Raw genomic sequence first — 26,974 nt, 5'->3', positions numbered from 1 at the left:
ATATATACCAGAGTGGAACTCCCTGCCTGGCACGGCTGTGACAGCCCCCACAGCTGGGTCCTTCCGTGCCAGGCTGGAGGTTTGCACACCTTAAGGCCCCTTCACACGAGAGCAAGAATGAGCCGCAATGTCGTCAGAATGAAATTATTTCCTATTCCTGGGAATTTGTAGTGTATTCTACAATTTCTCACTGCATTCCAGATATTTGTGCCCGTTCTTTTTGCTGGCCCGAAAGTTTTTGACATGCTCAAAACTTTCGAGGTGCATTTGAAGTAGAGAAATATCGAACGGCATCCAAAGTGTATTCCAAGTGTATTTTAACTATTCTAACTGCAGTATGACCGCATTCTACGGCAACATTTCGTAACATTCTTATCTCATTGGATGGAGAACCGAAACGGCAAGCCACTTCGAATCCTGCCAGAATGTGGCCAAAAGAATATCTGGAATGCAGTGAGAATTTCTCGCATACACTACTAATTCTCGAGAATAGAAAAAAAATTTCATTCTGACGGCATTGCGGCTCATTCCTTCTCGTATGAAGGGGATATAAGGTACATTTGGACTTCCCACCCGACTGTTGCACGAATTTTGCAAATACTTCATTCCGGCTGGTTCTGCTTGATTCCTGCTAATTCGGTTTCAGTGTGAAGGCCCTATTAGCCTAGGACCTCGACTCCCCCCTACTTTGCCCCTGATGGGGTTATCTGGGGGTAGTAGCAATGTAGATATATCTAGATATGTCATCCTGTATTCTTTTGATATCTACCACATATGTTTATTATACCGCACATTTTACAGTTGATTTACCAACGGCCGAAAATTGATGAGCGCGCGGATCTCATCCATATAATCAAATTAAATCATGATCAAATCAGATCTTCAAACTAGAAAGGCCGACATTTGCTTGAGAGCAAATACAGCATATTTCAGCCATCTCCCTCATGCAACAATAGGCCTTGAGGTCGTTAACCCCTTTGGCCATTGGAAAATGACCAAAAAAATCCCAAATATATCATTTTAAAGTGGTCCATGCCAAAAATTATACATGGGTCATTTGAATAAATCTAGAGCACCCCTTTACCAATTTACGGGTCATTTAGTTGTAAATCGAGGGAACAGGAGCCAAAAATGTCCAATTTTTGTCCAAAAAATGGCCATAAAATCGCAAAATTAAGTATTTAGTTGTACCGTATGGGAAAACTTTTATTGAATTTATGTGCACATAATTGAAGGGCACTTTTTTACCAAATTTCAGGTCATTTGGTTGTAAAACGAGGCTACAGGAGCCAAAAATGTCCTTTTTTGGTCAAAAAATGGCCAAAAATCGCAAAATTCAGCATTTTGTTGTACCGTATGCCAAAACTGTTATTGAATCTAGGTGAGTATATGATCAAGGCACCTCTGTACCAAATTTCATGTCATTCGGCTGTAATACCAGGGTACAGGAGCCCGAAATATACATAAAAATTGACAAAAACCTCAATAAAATCATTTTAAAGGCAGATATGAAAAAAATGAAAAAAAAAACTGAGGGTATTGGCTTACTCTACCCTTGTGCCAAATTTCAAGTCAATCGGTCCAGGAACGGCGGAGTTGATTCGATTTGAAGATTTGACAGGAGAAAGAAGAAAGAAACATTACGAATACAATATATTTCACCATACCTATGGTATGGCTGAAATATAACTACGTCCTGTGCTCTTCACTATCTAGTCTGCTCGAGGTCTTCCCATGGGTTTGGAGTATATGTTAACGTAACGACCAATACAGGCATTTCATTGACGTCATACTAATTATAATTTGAATCCTCCGACGACCAGGTTGGCGGGTAATTGAATTAAGCAGTAGCATCCAACATGGCGCAGATGCTGTCAATTAAAAAGACTGTATATAAGAAATCTGGTTGGCTTGCGTGACCTACTGCATATGTCTTAACTGATTAATAAGCACATGGCCAGTTGAAATACAAATGTATGTACGATAAAGTCATGCAGATGTTTCAACGTGTAAAAGAAGTACGTTTATGACGGTTAGACATCCAGGTAAATGATATTCAAATACAATTCAATCTCTAAAACTGGACAAAAAGACGAATATTTACTTCCCGACGTTTCGAGTGACATCCATCACTCTTCGTCAGAGTCACTAGACTGAACTAGCAGAACAATTCCATACAAGTACAGCTAACTAGAAAAACTGGTTGAACCTCTAACTCATGTGCAAAAGTCACTCACATGTAAATCATGTTAGCATAGTTCCCTGTGGTCAGACAACACCATAGGAAAAACTAGAATGCAGTGGATTTACAAACTTTTCTCATTAATTATGCAAATTAGCAGTCGATTTGCATAATTATAATTCCATCATGTAAGTTTTCCCTTTGGCTATCTACAAGTAACATACCAAAAACCATGACGATCCGTCAACACGTTTATATTTTCTCATTAATTATGCAAATGAGGCCGTCATTTGCATAATTAATATGCATTGATATTTCTCTCTTCCTCATCTATATATGTGACAAGTTTGAAAGTCCTATCATGAAATGCAGTGGATTTATAAACTTTCCTCATTAACTATGCAAATTAGTTGCTGATTTGCATAATTGGTATTCCATTGTGTACATTTTTACTTGGGCTATCTACATACCAAAAACCATGACGATCCATCAACACGTTCTCGAGTTATTCTCGTCCAAAGTTTGAAAGGAAATCGGCGACTGCAGTTCCAAACAAGCCGCTAGGGGGTCCAAACTTAAAGCACTTTCTCTCTGCACCAAGGGCTATCTACCACTCAAAAATCATAACCACAGCAGGTCCAGAACACGAGATAAAAAAAATTGAGGTTTTGCTGCAGTACCTTAGCAAGCCGCTAGGGGGCCCATTATCGAAGTTGACCTTCGTTTTCCCGACCCCTACCCACCTACCAAATATTATTGGGATCCATCAAAGGCTTCTTGAGTTATACTGTTAACACACAGACAGACAGACAGACAGACAGACACACAGACTCACAAGCCTAAAACATAACCTTAGCCATTCTGGCAAAGGCAATTATTGTCCTTTGTGATACAAGGCGGGGTCCCAAGTACTAGAGAGTCCTCCCTTCCGGTTTAAGGTGGGGTTGAAGATCCGCTCGTAGATGGCTTCCCTGACTCCCCGTCCGTACCAAGGTGGTTCACGGTCAAGGACCTCTGTTGTAAAATGAGTACATTTATTTTCCGTTATCAGACAGCTGTTGCCCCCACAATGTGGACGTTGTAAAACATCGCATTCAAATCAAAAAAACTTTATTAACACGACAAAATTACAGATACATTTGTGCATAGGCAGTAAATATTCATGGGTCAACGAACTGTATTGAATCAGGGCGACGACCTCTTACTCTCCAAGCAAAGGTTTAGGCTCCGGCTGTTTTTTAACGTTTTTTTTAGTCGTTTTTATCGGGTTATCTATTTTGTCATTTTTTTTTTGTTGTGTCCGGCCTAACACAACAACAACAAAATTACAAAATAGAAAGCCCGATAAAAACGACTAAAAAAACGTTAAAAAAACAGCCGGAGCCTAAACCTCTGCTTGGAGAGTAACGACCTCTAACTGTACAGGCGCTCGTTCATGTCATTGACAGATTTTGGTAGGAAGAAAAAATGTCAAAACTGACATATAGAAAAATGGGTGAAGTATCCATTAGTCTGCTGTGAGGGGCCATAAGAATTGACCAGCTTGAACTCTAGCAATGCTTAGGTCATATTTCCAAACCCGGGCCTGGTCAGGCAGCTTTCTGGAACGAAATGTATGATATGAAAGACACTAAACTTCACAAGGCGTAAATAGAATAGTCGTGGGCATTATTTTTACGCATACAGTCAACCCTGTCTATAACGGCTACTCAAGGGACTGGAGAAATGTGGCCACTATAGACAGGTGGCCACTATGGACAAAATGCTGATCAATTGACAACGAGCAATAAGTTTCACAATTCGGTACCCACTGATTCTTTCTCGCCAAGTAACATTGTCACGATTGTCAAAAAATTCAACTGACCCTGCCGAAGTGAAATCTACCCAAAATGATTGATATTGCCATGCTTAATGTTGGTCAATTCGCCCACAAAAACATGCGCTCTAACGTTCGAGGCACGCGCACGCGTACCTTCCGCTACCGCCAAAATGACCCCGTCGGAAACTCACAATCCACGCAAACGACGATTTTTAACTCGGCGCAGGGTGCCATACGGCCGCTGTATGTTCGCAATAGGCAGTGTTTCTGTATCTACGGGACCGGGAATCGCGTGGTCGTGGCCACGTTGGACAGGTGGCCGCTATAGACTACTAGTATTTCTTAATGCTTATATCAATGGGAAAATCCAAGGGACCGACAAATAATAACCACAATGACCAGGTGGTCGGAATGCAAAGGTGGACGCTAAAACAGGTTTGACTGTACGAAACCCTACAGTCCTACATTTTCACTATTACCAAGAAGCGAGAAGAAGCCTAACTTTTGTGTTAGACTAGATTTGTGACACTTTTATATGTATATATCCTGACTTGTTGTGACCTGCACTTAGCTCGGTTGGGCAAATTGTACAATAAAGGTCTTCATTCATTCATTCATACATTTCTATTTTTCGTTTCCACAACAGTCTAAGTTCTGTGTCCTTCACTATCTGGTCTGCCCATCGCATTGAGAGTATTTCCGTGGGTTTGGAGTATGTGTTTGTTTTTTCGTAACGATCACTAGAAGAAACTTGGTTCCCTTGCCTGACCTATGGTATATGATTTATGAGTAACTGATAAGTAAGAATTAATTAATGTGGCTAGCTGAAATACAAAAACATGTACGATAAAGTCATGCTCATATTTCAACATATAAAAGGAGTACATTTATTTTCCGTTATCAGACAGCTGTTGCCCCCACAATGTGGACGTTGTAAAACATCGCATTCAAATCAAAGAAACTTTATTGACTCGACAAAATTACGGATACATTTGTGAATAGGTAGTAAATATTCATGGGTTAACGAACTATGTGGTATCAGGGCGACGACCTCTACAACGTTACAGACGCTGGTTAATTTCATTGTGAGATTTTTTATCTTACATGCGGGTAGAAACATGTTAACACTGACATATAATGGCTTACTTGAATAAGTAAGCGTATCCATTGGTCTGCTGTGAGGGGTAATAAGAACTGATCAGCTCGAACTCTAATAAGGCTTTCGTCACATTTCCAAACCGGGGCCAGAGCAGGCTGTTTTTGGAAACGAAGAAAAAAGATATATACCTAGAAATAAACGCTTTGTGCATTTTGGTGCATGTCTTTAGTATCATATTTCTCGTTCCCGAAATCTGCCCGGCCGGGCCCCGGTTTGGAAATATGACCTATACATATAAGAAGAGCATGCTGGAGATTGGGGATATATATAAAACCGGCCCTGTCCACCCTTAACCGGTCCCGAGGTGGGTGAATAGTCCGTGCCGGGACGTCCTAGATAGGTCCCGGGGTAAGGCCGAGTTCCCCCGGGAGCCTTCCCATGGGTAAACGTCCCTGGAGATGTGAAGCTAGTCGTCTCCTCTCAACCAAAAAACTGTTTGTTTCTAATAAAATTGAGATTACTGAACGTACCGTGATGCCAACCAACTTTATTGTCTTGTCTTGATGCAATAATACTTGTCCTGGGACTGTTCAACGGACGCGTAATATCTAGCGTGATCTGATTAGTGTTTGCAGCTGTAGCGCGGCCTGTGATTGGTCGAGCAGGTGTACCGTGGTCTGTGATTGGAGGAGCAGGTGGAGCGCGGCCTGTGATTGGTCGAGATCATAGGAAGCCAACAGGTGCATCTGAGCTTCCTCTCCGGATAATATGGGTCACTTTTGAACATCAAAGAATTAGCAGCAATTAGCAAAATTTTACTATTTCGTAGAATGAAAAGACTGCTACAAGACCTCAAAGGCGTATCTTTTTATAAATTTTCTTCTAACTACTACCGAGGAACCTGTTTAAAAGTATTGTATAATCTTTTAACTGTTATATGGTATTCTCGTCCCTTGTAAACAATGGGAACCGCAGTGATTCGCTGCATGTTTGATACAAGCATTATATAACTAGAAATGTTGCCATTATTGAAGTATTTGTAGACTACACTTTCTGCACACTTAGGTAATAGTGTGCATTTGCATCAGTTGAATTATTTCGAATTCTCTAGCAATTATTTAGTGATAAAAATAAGCGCTGTGCATCATTGACTTTGATTAGCTTCATGTTACGATGAATATTATACATTTATTGTCATGCACGTTTATTCCTCTGCCGATAAACTACGTTTGGGGACAAATTTTCCACTTTGTCCGTCTGGTACATGGTAATATCATGCAGGACGCTGGTGCAGATGGATACAGATGTTCTAAAGTCTTCTTGCTCTTGGTCTTTCGTAGTTGGGCTGATATCAGTGCAGGTTGGCAACATTACAAGTCGTGCTGGAATAGTTAGTACATGTCATTAGTAGGGCTTCCTGTTGTGCTATTGCAATATGAATGTATAATGATTACATATGAGTGAATGTATTTGTTTTTCATGTTTTATATTTAGAGTATCGTCATGTCTATGACGATTCCAACGTGATCTCCCGAAGGAAAATACAATACATGTACATTGAAAATGCAACGATACACATTGAAATCGAACTGTCGCATGTTACAATAGTAGCTATGTTAATTCTCCTTACGTGCCATTTGCTGTCACTACCAATGTTGTTTAATTGCATGTTGGGTGACGGTCTTTCCGAAGCAAGTTTGATATCTTCATACATAACTTTGTCGCACTGTCAAGGACAGAAGGAGTAACGAAAACTTACCTTGGATATGGTTTCTCTAACCTTGCTTTTTCTGAACTGTAGTTAAAGATGTCTTCGATGTACCCAATACCAGTGCGGATGTCGAAATTTTTCCTAGAAAAGAGATTATCGTAAGCTTAAGTTGCTGTTGCCTGAAATAAAATCATGTTTGTTTGCGATGCGGATAAATTTTTCTCAAAGAACGCCCCCTACCGACCTGGCGATGATGTCCAGGACCTTCAGCTTGTCGGAGTATGGCACCGCCTCGAGTACACACACTGCTTCTGCGCAGGACATCGGGCAGAGTCTCTGTACATAGGGAGAAACACATAGATCCGTATCTTAAAGCCGACTTGGTTCTTACAAGGATTTGTCAACGTGAAAAGAATAGGAAAGAAGGGGGCAGACATTTAGCCTATGTGACCCTATGTTTACACAATCTCTCGTTGGCTGGGGTTAATGACCCCCTCACAGGTGGTGGCAGTGATAGGGCCGGCCGCTAGGAGCGCGATTTTAGACGTGCTAAGCAGACATCGAGGCAGGATCTATCCAAGCATCGCCAACAAAACCTGTGACTCACCTCCTGAAGTGCCCGGAGTGCCTTTATCTCGTCATGTACCTGCGGGAGGGTCTGGAAGACGCGATACACCTGAAAGAATTGGTAATGGAACGTTAGAGAGACTTTCGGTGCTTTCTTAGCCTTGATAACCTTCTTCTGTTTAAACTCAACATGTTTGCTTATTTATATACTTGTAAGTAGCATAATCCCCTTTTTTGATTGTAGAAGAGCTTATGAAAGTCGCTGTATTTTTTTTAATGAATGAAGACTTAACTTTATCTAATCAACACTTCAAATAAAGTAGGACTTTCCTAAATTATCCTAATCGCAGTATTTTTGTTTTGTGAATACAAACTCAACAAAATTAGATGCAAACTCTAGTTCTTTTCCTGAACACTGCTGCCCCCATACGCCAGTAAGCACAACAGTTTTTTACATCGGGAGGCTTAAATGATCCAGACAATTCCATTCTTTCATGATCAGTAAGACTATCACAAAGTATTTTTGTCTTCGCCAAAGATGTTAAAAGTCGAATCCAGACCTGATCTGCGCTGAAGCTGCCCTTGGACTGGGACAGTACCGCCAACTTGTCTTCTATAAATAACGCCTGTAGAAAACATGCAGGTAGTTAGTAATGTGATAGATTGTGTTCTGGTGGTAAATGAGTTTGAATTGAATTGAATGAAGACCTTTATTGTACTCTCCAAGCAGAGGTTGGTGGGCAAAATTGTGACTTTTTCATTATATGCCGTATTTTCCCACCGGCCTCCGCCATTTTCCCTACCAACCTCTGCTCGAAGAGTACTTTATTGGACGTTTCTGCTCTCACAAAGTATTACGTAGACAGGCCAGGATAAAAAGTTCCAAGTAGTTCTAAATCATCTGAATACAAGTACTAGTAGAGTTACTAGTGTAGTAAGAATGTATTATCATAAATGTTCATTCTATATTTTCACCATGTGTTCCAAAGTGCACAGCTGAACTTCCTTACGTGTTATTAGGTGTTACCTATTACTATCACGAGGGTAGAGAATGACAAAGTACTTACGTCTTCTATACATAGCACTGGTAAAGGGTGGTGTAACGAAAGACCTTTCCCACATACTCGTTTGTGTCCACAATGACAATTCTTACACTTTTCAGTTTCTGTTCGAGTTGACTGAAGCTCCTCTCGTCCATTCCTACGGTATGCTGGGCACGAGATGAGGCAGCGGGTCCGCCGAGGTCATCTCGTTCCTTGGCTTTAGCCGTGAGATTTTCACTCGCCTGTCAATGTTGATATATTCATATTTTGGTTATTGAAAAACGCGTATTCGTCAGTTCTGGTATTGCTATAATTTAAGGTGACTTACTCTTCAAGAGCTTGGTACTTGAGCCCTTTCACAAAAAAATGCTGTCTGCCTAAGTTTAGATAAAGATATAATGTAGACAATTTTGGCCACGAATAGTGCTTGTATCAATGCTATATTCTTCAAAATTACAACATATCCCAACCTTTTATTTTTGTTATGACGACTTACCCTACTCATCATTTCTTTGGCCATGGATTTTTCGGAACGAGAGTTGAACTGGTCTTCAATGTGTTTAAAACCAGAGCTGGCGTCAGTGACGGAACTGGAGGAGTAATACATTACAACATGTAATGATTACTAGAACAGAAGAGCCTCTATTGTAAGTCAAATAAAACTCGGCAGTTTTCTATTTAAAAGATGCTTTTTTCAGAAATCTATTTTCTGTCAGTTATCATTTACTGATTGATAAATTTGAGTTCTAGACAGTACAATTCGTCCAAGATGCCCCTTTGTAAAGCTATTCCCTTGAAAAATATAGTCTTTGACGTTGAACCGTGATGGAAAAGAAATGTCTGTACATGAGCGCTCCCTACTGACCGGGAGATGATCTCCAGGATCTGCATTTTGTCCGAGTAGGACACCGCCTCCAGAACATCGGCTGCTTCTGCGCATGTCATTGGACAGAGTCTCTTCAAGTGGAAGGAAGAAAACAGAAAGCGACATTTCTTAAATGCAGACTGTTTTTCATCCTTGAATATGTCTTCATTCTTGCTATCTATACATGTACGATTAATGTTTTAAGTGAGTGTCTTTATCTTAAGAGAAGATTTTTAGAAAATACATATGATACGGTATATGGAATGTGTGTTACTCACGCTTTTCAATCTTTGTGTTACTTTCACTTCGTCGTGAATTTGTGGAAATAGCTGGAAGAGGAAGACCAGCTGAAACAAGGATATACCAGTTAGCAACTCAAAAACGCCGCCATGCGAAAAATAGGTATTACTTCATATAACTGCCAGTGTCATAATCTTTCCCTCCTGTGAAAGGTAGCTCGAATTCAAACTAATCATAGTGTAGTTATATTTTCCAAAGATATTACAAAATCAAATACTGAGAGATGATTGAATGTAGAATGCTACATAAAATGCTCTGTCATTGTATACATATCATCACATACCTTCCCTTTTGCTTTGTTACTGTCATGAGCATGTTAAAAATGTGGCTAAATCAGCTCACCTGGTTAGCACTGAAGTTACCATGGGAACTGGACAACACCAACAGCTTGTCATCTGTAGAGGTCACCTATTGGGTGTGAAATCGTAGTATTAAACTCAACACGACTGACAGAACCGTTAGCAGCAAGCAAGCAAGACTGTTGTAACGTAGGTAACATAGTCTGGAAGTGTGTTTTGAATATATGGATATTGTAACATAAGCCAGTAACTCTTCACATTAGTAATGCTTACTTGAGCATGTTAGACACTTGCGTATTTTACCGTTTCGTCCTTGGGTAAATATTCTAGCCACATGTCAAACCCCAAGTGCGTTTTTCCTCTCCTCGGTCTTATGTTCGAAGCTACCATACCAGAGTTGTGTTATGTATTCTTAAGTAAGCAAACATGTTAATAGAATATACCTGATATTAAAATCTAACGTCCGCTGCATTACCTTAAAAAGCGGAGAAGGGTATCAAGCATGCCCTCTACCAGCCTACCAAATATCATACGACTCCATTCATGGCTTTTCGAGTCATGTTTTGCACACAAACACACACTCAAACCAAGGAGGTTAACGCACAAAAGACAATCGGCACCGAAAACATATCAATCTTGGCGAAAAAAACATATAGTAGATGAAAGAAAAGTTATGTCTATTACACTACAAAAAAAATATTCATGACAAACCTCAATCTGACATAATGAAGGCTGATTTTTTGTAAAACAAAAACAAACACGTGTACATAATGCTATAGGAGTCTGCTACAGTACAGTATGAAATGAGGTCACGCCTATGAAAAGAGTCAGTGAACCCTTGCAGTACCTGCTGGACAAGTGCAGACCTGCGTAATTAGACGGTACACAGATTACAGGTCACAAGTCAAACATGCCTTCAAACAACGACATATCTTTGTAAAAACCCTTCTGTTCATTCCAACCCTAGTTTGGTACCTTTTGAGGCAGTGCATGTTACCTGTGGATATTTTTGCACAGGAATTACCACCACTACAAACTACAATCGGTCCTTGAACTTAATGAGTGTAAGACAGGTGCGAAACGTGAGAAAGTCGAGTTAATAATCAACTACAAAGTAAACACCATGAAGCAAAGTCCCGTCCAACACTTTCGTTGATTCAAAGAATGCTAAAATGGACATTTTCATGCTAGAAATAGAGACGACAAAGCCCATGATATCGCTATACAAAATTACAACTATTTTCAGGTATGACATCATAGTCTTTGGACAAGATTTGGGAGGGGAGGTCGCGGTGAATGACAAACTTTGTCTATGCCACTTAATACTGTAGTACACGGTTAAGTTTACCTACAAACATTAGAGAATAGTGCCAGTGGGCCCTGTAAAATCTGTATTTGAACCCATTGTCACTTGTATAGCGTTAAGTACGTACTTGTTCGAGCTGCCGTTGAAGTTGTTTGAAGCCTGCAGTGTCCATGGCTGTGTGTAGCGCTGGTGGGACCGGGGCGTACTGAGCGATACTAGTACTTGTCGCCGGGGGCACATAGTTTTGTAATTGTGTAATTTGTACACTCTACCTGGTCTAACTTTTCCGGTTCAGGGGTGGGGCAGAACACTTTTCATAAAGGGGGTGTACGGAGATTACAAAGTTATACGGTGAAAGATACGGGGTTAAAATATGAAAGCTTATTATCAGATGAAAAACTGAGACTGAAGGCCACGAACGGAAGAAAGACGTCAAGTCACTGTCCCGGGCTATTCCAATCCTATACTTGTAGATGTCGGACATGCCGTTGACAAAAACGGGATGAAAGTGTGAGCAAGGAACGTTTTCAAATGGATGAGATGTAAAACGATCGTTGTTTTACTATATGACTGAACAAAATGTATATGTTGGGTATATACGATAAAAAGAGTTTGTCATTTATTCAGAGTCGATAACTCTTACAGCGCCATCTACTGAAACGTATACGAAATGCAGCAAATATAAACGTATGAGAAATTGATGGTCACGAAACATTCTGAAGCCGTTTGCAGTTTCGATGACAATATATATAACAATGTGTTCACCAGTTCACGGACAAAGCACTTCAGACTGCTTCCTCCCACCCTACCATATTGTATGATCACATGTGAACACATCTGTCTGTACAGTATGTATCATGGAACAAACAACGATGCACTTGTAACGTGTGAACAGGTGAATGTGATTTGCCAATAATACTTCGGTCTCACTTGTGTTGCCCTCCAACATCAGTGAACACTTGCTCTTAAACTACAGCACATGGTTTTATTCCTTATAACAGTCACTTCTCAAGCTTTTTCATTCTGAAGCTTTTAATCGTGAATTACAATCCTCCCAATGAAGTATACTAATTTCTCATGTCATTGTTTCTTTCAAGTTTACAAGTTTTTCATTCAAGCAGCTAGGTGGCTAAATATGACTAAAATCAGAAAAATACGAATAGAAGGAGGTTTAGTGCCATCATCACTGGGAAGATGACGAAAAGTCATTGACAGCTCAGCCAAACGTCATTCACGGCAAATCCAGGGAGACGCCTGAACGTCAGGTGGCCGTTATCCCAGTCTCCGCCTCTGATTGGGCCGGCAATTACCCCCTCTAATTGGTCGCGACCCTGCCGCATAATTCTGGGCGCGAGGCAACGCCGACGAACATTTGGGGAATGTCAGGCTTCGGGACGACTGTTTCGCCTCTGTTCAGAACGTTTCCTTCTCCGAACTGGGAAGCCCTGTACACACCGTGTGTACAAGCCACGGCAGCACGCAGACAAGACGGGAACATGTCGGAACACGCGGAGGTGGGTGTTGTGTGTTGTTGTTGTTGTTGTCCTACTGTAAGGTTAGCAATTATGTCACACGTGAGTCCTGCTCTATCCCATAGAGTTCACCCTCCTGTGTCTCGATTGTCGCACCTTGAGGACCACACTTGCCACTTCATGTTAACCTGATTTACCACACGGTGTACAGGTGAAACCAGTCTCTTTATGAAGAAAATGCTGTAGTAAAATGAAATCAAATTTACACCACAGCACAAGTTTTGGTGCTTTTTATTGAGCAGTTCTGATATTGAAATTTTCGCATTTGATGGTGCAACGTCATATTGTGTCAGACTCCTTCTGTAGATATTTGGTAACACTTCTTGAGATTTGAAATTTTATTCTTGGGTAGAAAGTAATGTTTTGAATAAGACATGATCTTAGATTTTTCTTAATGTAGGAATTGCGCAACACTTCATTTACAAGTGTATCGATACCCAATATCTTAGTATTTTGATGAAATCTTGTCAATTGTTTTATTTCTTTGAAGACAGTTCCTAACTTTTTCATCTCTGTCGGGAATCTTGTTTCTTTAGCTCTTAGTAACAATGTTTTATCTCAAAGAAATTCTGTACTTTTTCTGCTGTAGAATTATCTATTGAAGGATGTAGCCTTTTTCAGTAGTTCGAAATACATAATGCAATACTTAGTAATCTGTAGAGTTTGTAATATATAGGAAAGTAAGATCTAGTATGAAGGGAAATCTCTTTTCCTTGCGTTTTCCTGATCTTGTACTTGTACCCTGTTCTTATATTAGCGACCTCGTACGGCATGGTATGCAATCATTATGTTTTACATGAATTTCAGTAACAAGTTGTGAACGAAATAGTATCTCTCTAGAAAGAAAAAAACGCCTGCGAATCAATGTTGTAGTTGTTCTTCACACCGAGTAAATGCATGATAATTACCTATGCTAGGCCTGGCATGAAACTTTTCTGTAAGAAAGCCTTTTTTGCAACAGTTGTAAGAAAGCTTTTTTGTAGCAAATGTTTTGCCAGACGCTAGGTTCATAAAATACACAGGAATGTTTCTAATGTCTGCTTGTTTGCGACCGTTATATATTGTTTGATATAAATGATATGATGCAAGGTTGCATTGATATATCTATGGCAAACAAGTCACTTAACTCTTGAGCTGTGGTAGCTGTACGTTGTTTTTTTCCATGATACAAATTATCGGTGTAAAACGTTTTTGTGCAGCTATAAGTTGTATCAAACGAGGTAAATCTTATCATCTTAACTCCAATTCTCCTGTTCTTGGCTTTGTTTTAGTCTACGCTTCTTACACGTCTGTTATTGCGTGATCACAGTTGGGTAATGTCTATTCACTTGTTATTTTTCCCCTTTAGGGGAATATATATTCTTTTTGCGGGTGTTTTCTTTCTCTTTCATATTCTGTCAGTACCCAACAAGAGCTTAGGTTCGATATTAGCTGTCCGGCAAATGTGAGCAATTTTTAGGCAATCAGAGCTTAGGTTAGATATTAGCTGTCCAGCAAATACGTTTTTTTTCTAGCCTCACACAATACTGTATGGTGAGGATAATGGTATAGTACAATTATGTTACTTACCTGCTCTAAAAAACAAGCAGTAGTTTTTTTTATTCACACACAATACTATAGGGTAAGCATCATGGTTGAGTTTTGTGTAGCTTGAGAAAACGCTACGCGGAAAAGATTCTGTATTTTCTCGAAAATGTTGCCTTCATCGTTAACTTGTTTTTTCTTGTATGCTACCAGATGGATAGTGAGTTATGTACGGGGTGCGGCGGTCCCATCCAGGACAAGTTCCTACTGAAGGTGGGGGAGCGGCAGTGGCACGTCAAGTGTCTGCGGTGCTCGGTGTGCCAGACTCCGCTGGGCAGGCACACCACATGCTACACCCGCGAGGCGGACGTCTTCTGCAAGGCCGACTATATCAGGTGATCAAATTTCCCGCTACACCGGAAAGTTGTTTGTCTGTCAAAGCAAAACAGTATTCATGTCCAAGGCCGACTATATCAGGCGATGACATTTCCCGCTACACCTGAAAGTTGTTTGGCTGTCACAGCAAAACAGTAGTTGTGTCAACATCTTATCTGGAAGTATTTGATGATTTAGACAAAGCGTTGACGCTTTCTATTCTAAAACCTCGTTTTAAGTTGTCTTTCATAAACATAATCCACTGTCTCGAAATTTCGTGACTCAAACTTCATGGTACTTGGCTAGTCTAGTCCTCTTGTATCGTAAAGCTAGGACGTAGTTCGTTGGCGATGGGATAAAGTAAACTGTAGCATGAGGCATGCACAGTAGACAAAGGGGTGAAACACATCCTAAGTAATCAAAAGTAGAAATAGGGAAACGATGGATAATACTTTTTTCTTCCCAATTAAAAAGCAAGCATCGCTTATCTCGTAGTACCGTCAAAAGGAACGTTGTAAAACATATTCTTGTCCACAAGAAGCATGAATGAATGTGTGCAAACTCAGCACGCAGCAAACCACGCATGTGTATGCACACAACAGATAAATCATTATCATTTGTTCCTATGTCATAATATCTCGTCAAAAAGTAAGACATCAGTGCTTTTGTAACGCTGTCATCTATTTCTCATCACAGTATTGTTATATTCATTATATTCAGTACCCTTAGTTTAATGGAACACGCAAGGCGTTACAAAATTTGGCATAATTTTTTAGACGTTTGAGGAGTAAAAAGCCACGGAAGTAAAGGTTCAACACTTCAACATATTCATTATATCTCTCTTCCTTTCTCACCTTCCAAGGAATTGATATACGTGCACTAACACACCAATTCATTCATCCATTTATTCACTTCAATGCTTGGTGACAAACACCAAAAATAAAGGTTACCAGTAGGTGACGTGGGTTGTCCCTTCTTCTCTCTAAGGTCCAGTCGTAGCCCAGGAGTCTTCCCTACTCGCGTTATCTCTCCAGTTATCGTGTTTGCACCGAGTGGAGGGATTATACCACGATTAAGTACAGGTCCCGGACCTGTGTCTGTTGTCACACATGACTCCCTAACCTCCCATCGTCTCGGTGTTACAGAGATACCCGGGCACGTTTATTTACTGTCCTCTGTTTTATAGCCGTCTTTCGGGACAACAGACATGAGCTGTGTATGAGATGGGGTCACTACTGGATGTCTTAGTATCTCCATGAAAAGTGGACAAATAGATATTGTTGGTGTGTGCGTGTGCGTTTTCGTGTAATGATTTCGTCTTCATTCCGAAATACACGTACCATTCAACACGTAGGGAAAGTGAATGCAAGTTATCTTTTGAATGATGACATTAGACTGAATATCCACCATCTATACGAACACGTATCAATAATTGCACTTTTTAAGGATTGCAAATTATTGGACATTTGAACAGGAAACCGCGAGCTGGAATATTTCATTTTGACCACCAAGCTTTTCCACGTCGGGTACAGTCTGGGCAGTGGTATTGTGACAAAAAAAGGTTATTTACATCGCTTCCAAAGTCTGCTCTACAGACTAGCTGTTCACTTCGTAAAGCAATTGCACGGCCTACGAGTGATAGCATACAGAGACTACACAAACACAACCTTCATAACCACAGAACATGTTTAGTTCATAAGTGTTCAACTAGCTAGTCCACTTGCCAAACATGTATGAGCGTCGTCCGAGTTATCCAACATAGTTTGTGCCCCTGTATTCAGTACTCAGTGCCAATTCAATTGATTGATTACGACTACTAGTATTATTTTAGAAAATTTAAGGTGGAAACGGAGATGCATGCCATGTACTTGGTGTCAGTAAGAGCGATTTTCAGCACCATGACAGGGATTACAGCGTAAGTGTGGGCATATTTAGCACTAACGATATGGATGGCAGGATTAGTGTGGGCAAGTTCAGCACCAAGGACAGGAAGAACAGTGTTGGTGTGGGCATGTTCAGCACCAAGGACAGGGACAACAGTGTTAGTGTGGGCGCATTCAGCACCAAGGGCAGGGACAACAGTGTTAGTGTGTGTGTGTTTCAGCAGGAAAAGTGCCAGCAGTATTAGTTAGCTGAGCAACACCCACACTATGCCAATAGTACTGTCGTTGTGTTCGGTGACGTTTCACCATTACCTAACTAACACTAAATACCACCAAACCATTACCAATATCTTTGTGAATAAGTCCTATGTACATAGACGGCCAGTAATGTGGCAATTCTGTGCTGTTAACACGAACGGATGAAGTGTCTGTCAACTATTTGTTTTTACATTCACAGAAAAAATGAGGCATAAAGAAGACACCCTTTTCTAGCAGCCTACGTTATATAGGTCGTTCACTGCAGCACTTGTAACCCATTTCCTCTTTGTCAGTGCTGAACACTTAAGTTTTGCTTACGTGTTAATCGCGGACATATATTTCCCTGGCAGCCGTTTAGTGAGCAGTACATTTTTCACGCGCCCGGTATCACCACATGAAGGGGAAGGGAGAAACCGTGCTCTCAACGACTTCATATAGCCTAAGTCTTGATGTATGGCACGATTATGCTTGAAGAGAGCTCTTTGGCCCGGACTTTTAAATCTTTTACAACAGCCAAGCCATTTCTGAGTCCCCCTCCTCTGTAATGTCCACCTCTACCGTAGCTGGGATTTTCAAAATGGCGCCATTTGCGGGGATTAAAATGTACTTGTAGTTCCAGGGGTTAAGGAGCTCCAAATCCCGCGCAATATTTTATGACTGCAAAGTTCCTCCCCCGCTTGTCATTCCCAACTTGGAATGACGATGGTGATTGGTCTTCAGAGGGTGCTGTGGCGCTCACGGCGCGGGCCACGCCGTCCCTCTTGGTTGGAGGGTGTTTGAAGTCGACAGGTCGACTGAGACCTGCCACGAATAAAACCGTCTTCACGTCTCAGAGTAATCAAGAAGTTGAACCGTTGTTGTCACCTCTGAGTGAACTGAGGAATTATCGGACTTTCCGGTCGTATTTCTTTATTTGTTTCAACACCACATCAAATCGCACCCACTAGTGTACTCATGCCCGGCAGTGCACTGACGTAACAATGTCGACTTGGATACTTCCAAGAACCATGTGTATTTGAAAAGGAACATCACAGTGTTATGTAACATGTGGGTCCATGTGAGCTCATTTCAATCACCACTTTTTGGTATTACGGTCAGCCTTAGCTATAGGCGACCATATCTTTATGTGATCATGCAGCTTCGTTGCACATAATCTTAAACATTAGCTAACTGCCCTTTTTTTACTTTCAGACAATTTGGCACAAAGTGTGCAAAATGCTGTCGGAACATCCAGTCGAACGACTGGGTCCGGCGCGCCAAAACCCACGTGTACCATCTCGCCTGCTTCGCCTGTGATGCCTGCAAACGACAACTGTCCACAGGGGAGGAGTTCGCGCTGCATGACGGGAAAGTTTTGTGCAAGAGCCACTATCTGGAGGCCATGGACGCCGCGGCTGGAAGCGGAAACGGATCAGGTATGGAGTGACTGGTTTGTTGGTGAATCATGATTTCATTTTTGTTGTGGAGATTTGTTTTCAACCTTATCCTGACGCATATCACACACACACACACACAGAGTGTTGTGAAAGTAATGTTTGTCAACGCTTTCAAATGACACACATCCTTTAGATAACTTCATGTTTCCTTATCCAATCCAGATTCGATCTATTTATCTCGATAGCTTCTTCTTGTGCGTGTACTTTACAAAAGTCACCGCTAAGTCAAAACTTATTCCATACGTGAAGCTCTGTTCTCATTCTTATCTCATACCCCTGTTACATCACAAGATAAGGATTTATTGGATAGAAAACTGCTCACTTGTATTTTCATAAACATTTTCACACACCTCTATGGGCATACAGCCAGACTTAACAGGTATCCACAAAGTGATTATGAAGTACCAGACATCCCGAATATCTACTCAGGTCAAGTTTAACCAACAACACTAACCCGCCCTTAGTGGCACTGAACGAGCACTCTCCCAGAGAGAGCCATTTGCAGTAGAAACATCTCCGTTTTTCTGCTCGGAAATAATCTCTCTGTCGGCTTAGTGGGACAGTTAATGGACGTAAAGTAGTCATTTGGTTGTTGCGCAGTGGGTTTCCAAACGATCAACAACCTCGGCGCACTTATCTAGCTAAAAGTTCTTCAGCTGTATAAACGGTCGGCAATCGACGCGCTCAAAAACTGTACACAAATTGTGCAAATCGTCTGCTTGAAATCGAGTTTGGGAGAGGAGAAAAAATGGCCACTAAAGCTCCGATGGGTTGAAATCGGCGTGCTTAATGGGATACTGTTGCATATAAATCGAACCTCAAGTGGCAAAATAGCATTTTAATACCCCGCCGGCCCCACGGAGATGTCAGAATTAAACCGCAGCCCGCTTTCAACCACATGTACGGACCACATCGGTCAACTCTGATGGGCGCGCGGATAAAGCGCTGCTGAAACAAGGATTAGCGCAATGGATTTGGCGGATAATACCGAAATACCGAATCGCCCACCGCCCTTTCATGACTTGCATTTAGCACGGACAGATGTAATGAAGAAACATTCTCCGACGCTATGCAGCTGCGCGAACGGGCGGCGCGGGGGAAAGTCGATGGCTTCTTACGCCGAGAGATTGCGCGTTTGGAAGTAATCACAGTTTGGAACAACTTAACACTTCTTTCTGTGAACTCATATACTTCACTAGGCGGAAGAGCTACGTCGTAGCTGTACCTTATACCAAGACTCTTATCTCCAGTTCTTCACAGTTTCAACCATAAACAAAATAGAATTCTCTCGTAAGTTTTGTATATTTCCGAGTTAAAACTTTGCTGACAATCTTTATTGTGTTAAGGCTGTTTTACCAGCTTTAATCCAACAATTCAGCATACGTTATATATATGTAAAACATAATTGCTGAGGTTAAGTAAAAGCATATTTATTTACAAAGATGTGTCTGAAGAAAAAAACTGTGTTAGATCTAAATTACAACGTAACTGAATCACAAGCACATGGAATATCTATAGCCCCTGTCATTTATAACGTGTGACATGTTTACGACCACGAATCAATGACATTCTTAGGACAGTTGTGGATGTGTCGTAAAAATTGTCGTGAAGTGTTGTCGTGGATCATAGCCCAAGTAAGAATCGTACGACGGTTGTAACGCCTCCTGAACTAAACGATGTCTTCTGTTTCAGACTGTGACTCCCTGTACAGCGGAGAGAGCGGCTCAGGGGGACACCGTCCCAAGCGCGTGCGCACAACCTTCACAGAGGAACAGTTGCGAGTCTTGCAGGTGAGTCTACACTTACGTCGTGTATGCTAAGAGAAGATTTCTGAACTTAGACATAAGAAATGCCAGAGCTGTCAACCATATAGAAATAGTCTGTCAGAATATGTGAGTTAGAAAGGTATATTGTATAGGTGTTGGGCATATTAACGTTAACGTTCTCTACTACAGAAAGAAGATCATATAAATATCTCTTGACATCAATGTGCTTGACTAATATGTATGAATGACATAATAGTTTGGCACCAAGCAGCTATACAATGTATTTAAAGAAACCCATCAAAATCATCATAATTTTTTTGTGTTCAAGGCAAACTTCAACATCGACAGTAACCCAGACGGGCAGGACCTGGAGCGGATTGCACAGATCACAGGACTCAGCAAACGGGTCACTCAGGTACTGCTTCTTTATAATTAATGTATTCGTACATTATTGTCCCTCTCCTTGATACTGAACATGCCCACACCGTCATTTCTCATTTCTGCCCCTGCCCTTGGTGCCCATATAAACGTTGCTGCTTCTGTCATTGGTGTTTCGGCGTTACTGTCCCTGTCCTTGGTGCTGAATATGCCCACAATAACACTTTTGTCGCTGCCCTTGGTGCCCACATAAACAGTGTTGCTCCTGTGCTCCTAGTGCTTCAATGTTACTACCCCAGTCCTTGGTGCTGAACATACCCACACTAACACTACTGTCCCAGTTCTTGTAGATGCACGTTTAGGCCTTCCGTTGATATTTCTTCCTTTCCTTACAGGTGTGGTTCCAGAATTCTCGCGCGAGGCAGAAAAAATACGGCAACCTCACGGGAAGCAAATCTCTCTCCCCGGGTAGGGCGTTTGACCTTTCCTTGTTCACCTTCTTTTATAGTATAGATTTTGACAAATACGTATGGACTCTAACACAGATGTAGATAGCTATGTTGTTGTTTGAATCAGTTTTCTTCACCAAAGACGTAATAAACGTCGCCGTTGTAATGGCCCTGTCACACAGCAGCAAAATCTATCCTCCGACGATTTTCCGAGCTCTGTTTGCCATTTTCGGCAGTCATACTCTCGGTAGTCTCGATTTTTAGGGATCGGCCGATGTTCGTGGGTCCCCAAGCCCCACTCAATGTGATGATGTAAATTATCAGGTGAAAGACACGCTGGATACTCTGGTGATTTTCTGACTCGCGCGATAAACAACTACGACTGAAGCTCGCCAACTGTGTGACAGTGGCTCGGGAGATTGTAACACGTGTGTCATGCGCCAGGTGATATGAAGTCACTAAACCTCCCTACTCAATACTTCCGAAACTTTGCAGCTAGTGTGCAAAAAAAGTGAAAAGTAATTTTCCTGGCTAATGGAGGTTGAAATCGTCAAGAACAGTTTTCCGGCTGTCGTCATGCCACTAGGACTACTTAATGTTGTCACCTGATGCACTTTGCAAGTGTCACTAAAACGACATCATAATTGTGCTAGCGTATGTGGCCGACCTCTCTTTGTAAGCTTCCGCGCAATAAACGTCCCCCTTTGTTCTGGTCCATTTCTGGAGCGCTTCTGGCAATGACGTTTTCCGTTTACTGCGTCATACGCTACTTACAGTATAGTTTAGGAAATAAGGGTAGAGGGTTGAACTTGCGTTTACTTTCAAGGTGTTTCGTGACTTCATAAGAGATCGGGCTATTTACTCACTCGTGTTTACGTGTACATGTACATTCAGCACACATTTAGTAATGTGGTGCAGTAAACACACCCTTTCAAAACGTTTATAAATAGTGTTCAGCTTGCTTGCAGATTTACCCAATTTTTTTGTAGCAACTTGTTTTATCTGTTCAGGAACACAACATGGTGGGTAAACACGCAGGTTAATGTAGGCGAATCGGGGACACGTCTGGTGCCGTCACAGCCTTGGATTTGATGTAACGATGTCTTTATCCTGTGACGTAAAAGGCAAATGTAGATCCATACATACATGTCGTTGGTTGGTTCTGACCTAACCTCGCTGAAAGTCTTACAAAAAAATAGGACCGATGTGACTGCACCTGTAGGCGAACCTGTCGCATCTGATTTCCCTAGCTGTTTGATTTTTAGATTTCCAGATTTCCTCCGTTCAAATTCATCCCGGTCCGTGTAAAACGGGCGGTGATTTCTGAGCCGCGTTCATCCGGGCACTGTTAGTCATCTCACGGCGGGCGTCACCCGGGCACAGGGGGTCCCGGGGGCAGACTCCTGTTGACTTAACCCGATTGTTTGCATGTCCGCCAAATTCTAATCACTTCATTAGGCTGAATCCCCCTCATTCCGCGCCACGGTACCTCCTCATCACTGTCTGTATCCCCACGGACTTACCGAACTCTTCATCCGTGCAGAGCTGCGTGTGTTTAACATTCATAACGGCCGCGCGCCGTAGTTCGATTCACAACCGTTGTCGGTAGAGAAGCGGCGGTTGAAATTTAATTGTCGATCGTTAGCGAAATCAGATTCCCGCGCCTCCACCACGCGACGCCGGGGGAGCCCAGACTTCAAACGCCGTTTAATTCGAGACAAATTAACAAATACACACGCACATTTGCGCTCAATCTACATCGTGCTGTACAGGGTCGAACCGGCAAACGTAGAATAGCGGGCTGATCAGTTTCTGTGGGTGTCGTAAGGCTGGGGATAAAACTAGACGATATGTCTCTATGCCAAACAAAGAGCGTAGTCATCTTTTGAAATCTCAGGAACGAAGTTGTATAGTTTTATTGATTTTCATCTTTCATCTATCTTTAGAGATTTTCAACCTTTCCTGGCCGGTTTGTTTTCAAGGTCTTGAATTATGCACTACCATTGCAGTCATTTTTTTCCTCTTCAAGTGTGTGTGTAACCTTATGGTGTATTTCAATCAGGTCTCTTTCTAGGACACATTTCCCCTCTTAGGACAAATAACGAAAAACCATGGTGAATTGAAAAGGTTGAGAGTCTTAGACGCCTGGCGTTTGAGGGTTTTAGATATACATGTAACGTTATGTATCGAAGACAGGACCAGCATTTACTTGCGAATAAGCCCAAAATTGTGTTCGTCCACGAAAAGCAGAAAATACCCACAGAAGGCCAGGACATAGTACGAACTTCAAAGCAACGACTGACCCAGTAAAGCAGTTACTATCGGCTACTGCGAACCAAACTTGTACTTGTTTTAGGTAGGCCTCTATGACAAAGAACTCTATTTGTTGTAAACATTAAACCCGGAAAATCTTCAATTTCACCAAGCTGCCATACCCAGAATTTATTTGTGTTTGCAAGTTGACAAACCGAATGTAGGGTTTCTTTCTCACATCGACAACTGCATTTTTCGTAGTGCCTACTAACCAAAACTGGGACCCCTCCATGGATTCGGTTGACACTAAATAACTTGTTTAGAGGACAGAGATGGCGAATCATCCCCCTTATATGGTGAGAAACAGGACTACAACTACGTGCCATCAACAATCCACTTCTGCACAGGCACTTCAAGCTAGTGTGTGGTCCTTTACCTTACCAGAAAAAGGTTGTTTCAGAAACGTTGTTTTGCCACTAAAAAAAATAGATAACTTGTTAGAGGACAGATAAGATCACTCCCCCTTATATGGTGAGAAACAGGACTACGACTACGTGCCACCAACAGTCGACTTCTACACAGGCACTTCAAGCTAGTGTGTGGTCCTTTACCTTACCAGAAAAGGGCATTTAAGGGACCCTTTCAGAAACGTTATTCTGTCACTTAAAAAATAGATAACTTGTTAGAGGAAAGATTAGACCACTCCCCGTTATATGGTGAGAAACAGGACTACGTGCCACCAATAGTCGACTTCTACACAGGCACTTCAAACTAGTGTGTGGTCCTTTACTTCACCAGAAAAAGGTTGTTTGGGGACCCTTTCAGAAACGTTATTTTGTCACTAAGCCACGCGCCACGGGTACTTCTCCTTACACAAGGGCCCGGTTCCCACCGCTTAGGAGCATCTATTTCTACTAATAACCAGCCCTTAGCACAATAATTCGTTACACTAATCTTTCTGAATTGTTGCCACTTGTCAGTAATTTTCCACGCCATTTCCTCTTTATGGTAGATGTACCATCTTGTTGAAACCACGTCGCGTTTAAAATGAAAACAAGAACACTTCACAGAATATCTGGGAGCTGTATTGACATCATTAAGGGAAAAAGTACACTCGTGATTACATCCAGTTTTGACAAGAGAAGAATATGGCTTTAAAGAGGCATTCAAGTGGAAAACCGTGGGAAGCTTCCTTACCTTTCTATGTATAGGTTGATTGGTTATTTGACATAATAGCTTTTGTCCCTACCTGTTCTTTACGAATAGATGGTGCGGGTTTGTTGGTATGAAGATTTCTTGATCGTGTATCTTTTACATGTCGAAAAACCATGCATTTTATGAATGAAGAAATAGAATCCCTGTATTAATACTGGTATCAGCAATATGGATAGATATTTTTGGGGAAAGGGTTGAAAAATATCGACTGACATTTTGCATTTCCGTTATTTTTTGCAGGTCGAAAGTGCTGTATCAAGTGCGGACAGATCTACTGCGCATGCGTACAGAGCGGTTTGCAAGCCACCTCCTGTGCGTGACGTCACTTCCGGCTCCAGTCGGCTGTGCAGGACATGTGCCAATATCTCAAGACATTCTTTTTTCAAACATCCTTACGTCCTAGAGATTTTATGTGTCAAAAAGCCATTGTACATTACCGATATCGATATCAAGTTCAATGTCATACTGTTTATCCGTCTGTTGAAAAACAAAGTCAAATGTAGTAGTATAGAGTTACTGACACATATGAAAAGTTGAGAAAAATTGCTTATTTTCTGTTTTGTGGCTTGAAGAGATGAGTATGAATACTTTCTGTCGCAAATCCCCCTGTGGACAAGGGTTCACAAGCGGAGTTAGCCCAGCGTAAGTGAGCATGCCCTGCCATACCCATACCCCCATTACAGGGCGAACCCTTAAGCCAAAAAACAAACGTTCTTAGCTGTACAGATCGGGCAGGTGGCACGACACTCCACCCACGGGTCACATACAGTACTCGTCGTATTAACAGATCAAAAGTGCAAAGTTGTCTATTTGCCCAAAGTATTACACCAGTGACAGCATACCCACTCGGTCGAATATCATTATGTCTTTATCGTAATGTCAATATTTGGTGCCAATGTGATATTGTGTTGACAATATATCTGTAGAGATGTGCGCACAAGATTCTGATTATCGTGTGTTAGTGTGAGGCTGCATAAGGTCCACAAATCTACGGTGGAAAGTGTAAAAGAAGAGGACAATTCTTTCATATAAATGTTATATCAATGGTTGGTCCGGTATTCAAATATTCGGTTATGTGACATATCTATTCGTATCTTTCACTACGTGGAAAGTTAGAAACGTAATGAATCTCTTGTGTATGTTTTTCATTTATGGAAAAACTTTATTTACAACAGTAAGAAAATATTGGGAACAATGCAGTTCTTTTTGTCTGTATCATATTAGAAAAGTGTAGCGTGTTCCTCTGTAAGATGATTTGATGACAGTCATAAAGTTCCGAAATTCTAGTGGCTCTATTTGTGTAATGTCTATCCTATATGTCTCGTGTCAAGAAAATCGTAATAGATAAACTAGCTATGCATCTGTAATTTACTACACAACTGTACATCATTAGCGTGAAGAGTGTCGCACGTATAGATGTATTCTACTCTTTACTTGGTTGACCCAGCCTTACCTTGAACCCGTGTACTGGAGAGACTCTAGACTTTCAGTATCATGTATGAGACCAGATCCTGTCTAATTATGACGAGACTTCCAGCCCTAAGTGGCCGGATATCCAGAAATCTCCGGTCTAATCCGGGTCGTCTGCGATGGAACAGTTTAATCGTTCCACGGCGATCCTTCATCAGACAAATCGTCCTGGATACTCAGACAACAGTCGGACTCGCTCTATCTGGAGGTAGACATTAATTAAAGCCCGATTATGGACGATCATTAAGATGCTTTATTGCGATACTGTTTTTCCTGAATGTTTTCGCTGTTGAGTGGGAACAGGATGACGTGAGAGGATTTGGAGAGTAAAGAAGGCAGAATATTCGTAACAATCGCTCCCTAATGATTCAGAAGAGCACACGAATATTTCTCGGTCGCTTTCATCACCACGAAGTCCCCCATACATGCCAGTAAAAGGTATCGACAGAGTGCCTCTCTGGTTAAATGACATTTACAAAATTATACTGGTGAATTTTTTTCTGTATTTTTGTTGCAATTACACAATTAGCAAATCTATCGTTTTGAAAGAAAAATCGGTGTCCAGGAAGAAATCATCTTGTGTATGAGGGGAGGGGGTCTAACGATATACATGAATATGCACAAAAGTTAATGAGAAATAAATCAAAGTGAAACAAACTACGAAAACTTTTGAACGATGAACATTCAAAGAAATTCATTACAAATTGCGATGTACTGTTTATGTAGCTGCGCTCCATGTACATTTAGCGTGCGATGCGAGTGCTTTTGATCGACGGACCTCGCTGCATAGTACATGTACAAGGCTGGGTACACACACTCAAAAAGGTCACTATAAGAACCAATACCATCTTCAAAAAGAAAATTTAGGAAAGATATTCCAAGATAAGCGTTGTTTGCTTTCGTTTTTTTTTTTTTTTTTTCATTGCGAATTTTCTATGGTGCTGTTATGGCAATAATCTGTTATTGCACAGTTGCAAGCACCCATGTCTATCAGCACATCCCTCTCCAACACCACACGCGCGCAGCTCCGGGATTTCCCCCCAAATTTTCTCCAAATTAAGAGCGAATCAATATTTGTGCTGATATGGAGCGGCAGTTGATTCTCATTCAGCACGATTGTGCCGCGCTGATTGCTCGATTGTCGGTGGGCTCCCAGGGGACCACTTGTTAACATACGCTTCTCTTCAGACTCGATCCGGGGAGACGAGAAACACTGGTGCTGAGAGGGTAGTCTCTACCAGACT

At 41.5% G+C, this 26,974-nt stretch overlaps 2 protein-coding genes across 2 annotated transcripts; one reads left to right on the top strand and one right to left on the bottom strand.

The window, feature by feature from the left end:
* Positions 1–5,627: 5,627 nt before the first annotated feature.
* Positions 5,628–11,471, bottom strand: LOC118420602. Its single transcript, XM_035827440.1, has 10 exons — positions 11,319–11,471; positions 9,929–9,994; positions 9,565–9,633; positions 9,287–9,378; positions 8,918–9,011; positions 8,532–8,663; positions 7,939–8,004; positions 7,419–7,487; positions 6,860–7,147; positions 5,628–6,482 (listed from the first exon to the last, which is right to left on the bottom strand). The coding sequence occupies exons 1-9, from the start codon at positions 11,361–11,363 to the stop codon at positions 7,034–7,036; spliced, it is 747 nt and encodes a 248-aa protein (XP_035683333.1). The 5' UTR covers positions 11,364–11,471; the 3' UTR covers positions 5,628–6,482; positions 6,860–7,033.
* A 999-nt stretch (positions 11,472–12,470) lies between these two features.
* On the top strand, positions 12,471–25,977 carry LOC118421583 (LIM/homeobox protein Awh-like). The gene is made up of 7 exons (XM_035828930.1): positions 12,471–12,705; positions 14,461–14,642; positions 17,955–18,178; positions 19,892–19,989; positions 20,294–20,380; positions 20,739–20,811; positions 24,501–25,977. The coding sequence occupies exons 1-7, from the start codon at positions 12,571–12,573 to the stop codon at positions 24,578–24,580; spliced, it is 879 nt and encodes a 292-aa protein (XP_035684823.1). The 5' UTR covers positions 12,471–12,570; the 3' UTR covers positions 24,581–25,977.
* Positions 25,978–26,974: the final 997 nt, after the last annotated feature.

The sequence above is a fragment of the Branchiostoma floridae genome, chromosome 8 (assembly GCF_000003815.2).
Source record: "Branchiostoma floridae strain S238N-H82 chromosome 8, Bfl_VNyyK, whole genome shotgun sequence".
Lineage (NCBI taxonomy): Eukaryota > Metazoa > Chordata > Leptocardii > Amphioxiformes > Branchiostomatidae > Branchiostoma > Branchiostoma floridae.
This window is presented reverse-complemented; position numbering and strand designations above follow the sequence as displayed.